This window comes from Opisthocomus hoazin, chromosome 6 (genome assembly GCF_030867145.1).
Source record: "Opisthocomus hoazin isolate bOpiHoa1 chromosome 6, bOpiHoa1.hap1, whole genome shotgun sequence".
NCBI classification, from domain to species: domain Eukaryota; kingdom Metazoa; phylum Chordata; class Aves; order Opisthocomiformes; family Opisthocomidae; genus Opisthocomus; species Opisthocomus hoazin.
Window position 1 is genome coordinate 10,977,707 of NC_134419.1, and position 6,842 is coordinate 10,984,548.

A 6,842-nucleotide genomic window follows, 5' to 3' on the forward strand; every position below is an offset into this window, starting at 1 on the left:
CAGGGGGTAACGGGGCAGCCCTGGCCACCACAGGGCCAGGGACCGACAGGGCTGTGCTTCATGCCAGGGCAGGGCAGGGACCAGCCAGCGCCTCTTTTAGGGGACAACACAGCAACAGGGTCGGCGCTGGCAGAAAAATGGGTGTAGGGGTAGATGCATCCCTCTCTGAGGGCGTAGTTACCACCTACAACACCTCAGCTGGGCACCAGCCCCAGTTCAGTTCACCAGCCCCGCACGGAGCGACGCAGGGGGTCACAGACCGGCCCCGGTGCCAGCCCCCGCACAGGGACGCCATGGGGACACCCATCAAGACATGGCTGCGCCGCTGCCGGATCAGCAGCCCTGCTCGGCTCCTGTGCCGCTTTATCTCCCAAACAGACCAAGCGGCTTCCCCCCCGCCGTCCCCTTCAAACCCCCCCCCCCCAAATCTCTATGTACAGCCTCAGTGTGCCGTAGCAGTACAAAAATATACACACGAACTCTACAGATCCCAGCTCAGTAGATCAAAACACAGCTACAAATCACAGTGCACAGGACAGCATCAGGCCCAAGGAGCGATGGGGTCCCCCTCCAAGAGAACGGCACGCCACGGGCACACCCCAGCACGGGGTGGGGGGCGGATCATCCTCCCGTCTCATGGGGTCATTTCTGATCCAGCTGGCAGTACAGGTACATGGAAACCGCCATGGCCGCGATCTGGGGGTGGCAAGAGGCAAGTCAGCCCCCACCCCCCAAGAGTCCCCCCCTCCAGCATGGGTTTGGGTCACAGCCCACAGCATCCGTCCCCAGCACACACGACGAGGAAGAGCTGGCTGTGTCCAGGGAAGAAGGCTCAGTAGCCACCCTGGGGCAGATGATGGCCCTCACCCAGGCTGGTCCCAGCCCCACCGCTCACCCCCAGGTACAAGGAGGAGGCAGCACAGCGATGCTCAGGCACTCACCTCCAAGGCAGCGATGCCGGCCGCCACGCCACCCACCACACCTGTGTTAGTCTTGATTTCTGCCAAGATCTGATCGAAACAGCCCTGCGGGAGGCAACCACGCAGGTGAGCAGGAGCAAGGGGCAGTGATGCCCCTAACCACTGGGTAACAGCTTCCCCGGAAGCGGAGGTATGGCTCTCCAGCCCAGAGCTGCACGGCCATGGAGAAGGTCTGGGGGCTTCAGCAGGCAACTCATCACAGTCACTTCTCAGGCCAAAGCACAGGGTGGAGGGGGAGGAAGGAGGCAGGGAAATCACCAAAAAGGCAGAGTGGTGCCTGGGCTCATGCTCAGCTCCAGGCACACCACCCCGCTGCAGAGCTTGCTTTAGGAGGGAGCGATGGTAGCAGCTTTGCTTGTCTCCACCAGGGACAAGCCAAGGCCACCACAGCATCGCCCAGGACTTCAAGCCCATGGGACCACCGCGTCCAGAGCTGGGGCTGGAGCTACAGGACAGGTCTCCCTCCCCGTGCCAGGGCACACCCCAAACCAGGTTCTGCCAGAAGGCAAAGCCGCCGGCGCGTCCATACCGTCACATTTTTTTCTGCGGCCAGCGCGCCGGTGCAGGGCAGCTCGTCGTCGCAGCAGGGCAACGGGTAGGTTCCATGTTGCTGGTACCAGGGGGAGTCGGTGAAGTCTGTGTAGTTATTCAGGCCACAGCAATGGACCTAAGAGGGAGAGAGAGAGGATGGGGAAGAGCCTCCTGCAGGTCTCCCTCCTGGCTCAGACACCATCTGGACCCCGCTGCCCCATGGTGGGGGTCACCCAGCTCAGCCCAGCTCTGGGAGGGGTGCTCAAGGGCCTTCTCAGGACCAGGGTTTTGCCCCACACTCCAGCATGCACAGCTCTCACCCCAGCAACGGGACTTCTAGATCCTAAGTGGGTAGGTCCCAGGCACCTGGGAAGCTGATGGGGTGGTGATGGCTCTGCACATCCAGGACTGCGATGATGTCCCCACTCCCTTCCTGCTGGCCCACCCAGGTGTGCACCACCAGGCCTGTGCTAGGAGCATCCTGACCCATGGATGGGGGCCCCAGGGCTCAGCACACCTCCTTCATGGTGACATTCCAGATGTGCGTGAAACCGTCATCCTCCCCATACTTCTCCTTCAGCACAGGGGTCACCACGGCTGTCAGCAGCGTCTCCGCCTGGACAAAGAGTCAGAAAAACACCATCAGAGAAGGTTCTGGGGAGCACCACAGAGCCGAGAGCCCCCGTCTTGGTCTCAGCCCATGGGGAGGAGGCTAACTAGACCCAGCATGGCCACGAGCAAGCACGTCACACCCTGTCCCTTTGGCCCGAGGACAGCTTGGCCCCTTTCCCAATAACCAATGCTTTATGGCACCAAGGCTACTTAGGACAGTGAGTCATCTGATAAGCAGCACAACCGAGAGAGCCAGGAATGACGCTTGCCCTGCAGTTGACTTCTCCTGTGCCTAATGATGCAAGGTCCATGAGGGTGGAAGCAGTCACCTTTCTCCCCAGGTGGTTTCTCAAGTGCTTAAATAAGGGTTTGAGTTTGCTCAGCATTTGGGACTTCCTGCCCTGTGTGGCTCCTACCATCAGAGGTGGAGAGGTGTCAAGCCTCAGCTGGTGCTGGACTAAGGGGTTTGAAAGAAAGAAGCAGGCGAAACTTGTACCAAACCCTCATCTCTTTTGGGCAGTGGAAACCCCTGTTCCCTCCACTCTCCAGCCTGCCCATGTAGCTGGTGCCAGCAGGGACCAGCATCCCTTCCTCCTGCAGCAGTGCCCACCTCTCAGCTTCCCCACCCACTGGCAGCGCTGCCAGCCCCCCAGTCTCCTATTTTCCCAAGGGGCAGAACAAGTCCCAGATTAGCCCAGCCCGAGGCTCAGATATGGTACTCACAAAACCTGTGTAGACCAGAACCACCACGGCAGCAGCAATTTCGGCAATGAAGATGATCAGCACCACCGAGAAGAACTAGGATACAGCAAGAGGAGGGAGGTCAAAGCAACAGCTAGAGTCCACAGGGCCCCAAGGAACCCATCTGCTTTCCAAGGGCCGCAGGACCCTACTTCAGGGCTCAAGTCCTTCATTGCCTTCAGCTCTGCTCCAAGGCAGAAGCAGCACAACTCTGGGGGCCTCCAGCCCTCCACCTGCCTGGGGCTGACCTCTCCGGACATGCTCCAAGAGACACCTCTGCTCAGCATCAGCTTCTGCTCACTTTCACCCTTGCCTGGGGCAGACTTGGGTCCAGCACTGCCTTTCCAAGGTCCACCCAGCCTTCCACCACATGGGAAAATCTAAGGAGCACATCTCCACAGAGAAAACTATCCCTCAGATCTGCCCTACCAGAGACCCAGCTCAGATGAGGCTTGATAAGCAGATAAGTCAGGTTCATACCATCATCAGGAGACACTTGCTGTCCTTTTGGGCGCCGTAGCACCCAAGGAAGCCGATCACCAGCAGGACAGCACCAATGGCGATGAGGAAGTAGCTCACATACACAACCTGAAACACGCTAGACGAGAGCATCCCAAATATATCCAGGAATGACTGTTCATCCACTGTGACCCAGATGCCAACTCCCAGGAGGGTCCCGCCACTGAGCTGGGAGGAGAAAGACAGTGTCAGCTCCCAGGCAGGCCGAGGTCTGGGATCTGGGAAAGGTTCTGGCACAGGTGTTTCTCCCCGCTACAAGTTGTCGCCATAATGAAGCAAGACTTTGTGACCACTGAGGGCAGCTCAGGGTGTCGACGCTGCACACCTGGGGTGGCCAGATGGGTCACTACCCCGAAACACACCCCACCACCGGCACATTCCCCGCTGCGGTGTCGCAGCTGCCCCCTTCCCCAGCCCAAGGGGTTTCGGTGCCAGGAGCGGGACAGGAACCCCCATGGCAGGCAGCCAAGCTAGCAGTGCCACCAGCCACCCCCTGACCCCAGAGGGGCCCACATGCCCAGCTCAGACGCTGGCCACCATCATGCTGCCACAAGTTCCACCATCCGAGGAAGCTGCCCACTCACCCAGGGGAGCGACTGAGCAGCCCCCAGCCCCAGACGCTCACATGCTCCTGACAAGGTCAGCTCGAGGCTACTTCCAGCCTGCCCGAGCCCTGCTCTCCACCCGCTTAACCTTCCCCACCAGCCCCAGGAGCTTTCAGGAGGGAGCATTTCACCAGGGTGAGTGTGGAGGGTCTGCACTCCCCCTTCCCAAGCCTACATCCCACCGCACCCCCTTCCAGGTGGCTCCATTGCTCCTGCATAGCCAAAGTAGCTCTCAGGAGCTCCACCACCCTTTGCCCTGGGCAGAAGCAGGGGCCGTGAGTGCTCTAGAGATCCCCAACACCGCAGGTCACTGTCGGAGATGGAGCCCCCCAGGCAGGGACCCAGCAAACGCCCCTGCTCTGGGGTACAAAACACCCCTCGCTGGAGCTTCAGCACAGGGAGGGACATGGGTGGCTGATGCAACAGCCACTGTCCCCAGAGCCCACCACGGTCCCCTGGACTTTGGCCAGAGCAGGGCATGCCACCGGAGCAAGAGACCCCCTCAAGCCCAGAGCTTCAGCCCTCAGTGCGAGGCCGGAGATCGGATCTCACACCCCACCGGGGTCCCACCTGCACCCAACCGCCCACCTCCACCGCTCTGTCCCCGGCCGAGGGGGACATGGAGGAGCAGGAGAGTGCCCGGGCCAGGGTTGTCCCCAGGAGTTGCTCTCGCGGACCCCAGCCCCTCACCCCAGTATCCCAGGGCAGAGGAGGGGGTGGCCAGGCTCGGGCCCCCCCCGGGCAGAGACGGCAGCTGGGGTGCACTTACAAATATGACCAGGTTGAAGAGGATCATCATGACCTTGATAAAGGTGAAGAACCCCATCTTTGCGCCTGGGGAGAGCAGAGAGAGGTCATCAGAGGGAGCTCCCACCCCGACACAGCCGCTGCCCTGCTGCGAGCGGGGCTCTCCCCCACCCCCCCCCCCCCCGGCAGGGGAGCACGGGGGGGTCCCCACGGCGGGGAAAACCCACGAGGTCCACACCCCGCGCCCAGCCTACCTGAGCGGAGAGCAGGTCCCTGCGTCCCGTCCCAGCCCGCACTGCCACCTCACCCCTCCCCGCCACCGCCCTTTAAGCGAGCGCGGCCCCGGGGCCGCCTCTGCCGCTGGACCCCCCCGCCCCCGCCCCGTCGGGTCCACCCCCGCGGGTGGCGGGGCCGCGCGTGTCCCCGGGGGTGCTGCCCTCTGCCGCCCGCGCCCATCGCCGGGCGTGGGGCGGGGGGGGGGACGCGGTGTCCCTGTCCCGCTGCCGCGGCGGAGCTGAACGCGCGGCCACGCGTCCTCGCCGGGTCTCCACCCGACAGAGCCCCGCGGAGCGGGAGGCTGCGACCCCCGGGATAGGGGCTTTGGAGGGTGGGGGGGCGAGGGCGGTGGTCCCGGGGGTCTCTGCATGGGGTTTTCCAGCCGTGCCCAGCCCCACGGGTCAGAGACCCCTGCCCCGTCTCTGCCACCCACGCCCGGTACGACCGTGTGTTGAGTGACCTCATCATCCCGGGGTGGGTGACGCTGCGGGCGCGCTGCCGGCCTCATTGCGTGGGCAGGGGTCTCCCCAAAACCCGAATCTCCAACCTGCTGGGCCAAAACCGGAGCAGGCAGAGGAGGGCCCAGGGGAACGGCTGTGCGAGGTGGCTCGCAGGACGTGGGTGTGCTGGTGGACGACAGCTTAACCATGAGCCAGCAGTGTGCCCTGGCTGCCAAGAAGGCCAATGGGATCCTGGGGTGCATTAGGAGGAGTGTGGCCAGCAGGTCGAGGGAGGTTCTCTTTCCCCTCTGCTCTGCCCTAGTGAGGCCCCATCTGGAGTACTGTGTCCAGTTCTGGGCTCCCCACTTCAAGAAAGATGAGGAGCTACTGGAGAGAGTCCAGCAGAGGGCTACAAGGATGATGAGGGAACTGGAACATCTCTCCTATGAGGAAAGGCTGAGGGAGCTGGGCTTGTTCAGCCTGAAGAAGAGAAGGCTGCGAGGGGACCTTAAAAATGCTTATAAATATCTCAAGGGTGGGTGTCAGGAGGATGGGACCAGACTCTTTTCAGTGGTGCCCAGCAACAGGACAAGTGGCAACAGGCACAAACTGAAGCACAGGAAGTTCCGTCTGAACATGAGGAAGAACTTCTTCCCTCTGAGGGTGACGGAGCCCTGGCACAGGCTGCCCAGGGAAGTTGTGGAGTCTCCTTCTCTGGAGATATTCAAGACCCACCTGGACGAGGTCCTGTGCAGCTTGCTGTAGGTGACCCTGCTTCGGCAGGGGGGTTGGACTAGATGACCCACAGAGGTCCCTTCCAACCCCTACCATTCTGTGATTCTGTGATTCTGTGATTTACAAGCCATCCCTGACTGTTGCACAGGGAGGCAGATTTTTGCTGGCGGGGACACCGCAGGGTGACGGCAGGAGAGGACAGTGACAGCCACAACAGATGCCAGTGCTGGAGCAGGTCAGCAGGGACCTGCCATCGCCTAAGGGCTGCCAAAAATTGTTTTCTCTGAAGCGGGGCTGGTTTCCCGCAGCAGCGAGCCGAGCAGTGCATGGGCGGGATGCTGAGTCCCCAGGCCTGACCGTGGGGGTGGTCCTCACCCATCCAGCATGCCTTTGGGTCAGGGTCTCGGGGTTGGTCCCCTCCCCAGCACCCACCATGTGTGCCTTCAGCTCGTCATCGGACCAAGGCCAAACAACGCGGGTGGCTGGGGAGCCCTCACCCTGCGACAGCAGGCAGCAAACGCAGGCTCCGGGCGCTCAGCAAGCTCTGCCCCGCGCCTGGTTCCCTGAAACCCCACAGCAAATTCCCTGCCCGGCCATAATCATAGTTTTCAGCGGGATGAAGTCAGCCCCGCTGGGCTCCAGCCAAAGCCCAGTGG

The 6,842-nt window shown here is 62.1% G+C and overlaps 1 protein-coding gene across 1 annotated transcript; it reads right to left on the bottom strand.

The window, feature by feature from the left end:
* Positions 1-427: 427 nt before the first annotated feature.
* TSPAN1 (tetraspanin 1) lies at positions 428-5,025 on the bottom strand. Its single transcript, XM_075424047.1, has 8 exons — positions 4,990-5,025; positions 4,758-4,822; positions 3,345-3,551; positions 2,847-2,921; positions 2,029-2,127; positions 1,510-1,647; positions 942-1,025; positions 428-696 (listed from the first exon to the last, which is right to left on the bottom strand). Exons 2-8 carry the CDS (start codon positions 4,812-4,814, stop codon positions 643-645), a joined length of 714 nt encoding a protein of 237 aa, XP_075280162.1. The 5' UTR covers positions 4,815-4,822; positions 4,990-5,025; the 3' UTR covers positions 428-642.
* Positions 5,026-6,842: the final 1,817 nt, after the last annotated feature.

Bases quoted from the DNA above. Each gene is read 5' to 3' on its own strand.
- TSPAN1 (XM_075424047.1), bottom strand. From the start codon at position 4,814: ATGGGGTTCTTCACCTTTATCAAGGTCATGATGATCCTCTTCAACCTG. The intron at 3,552-4,757 runs GTAAGTGCACCC...TTCTCCTCCCAG, and splicing joins TCTTCAACCTGGTCATATTT to CTCAGTGGCGGGACCCTCCT. The intron at 1,648-2,028 runs GTGTGCTGAGCC...TCTCCCTCTTAG, and splicing joins GGAATGTCACCATGAAGGAG to GTCCATTGCTGTGGCCTGAA.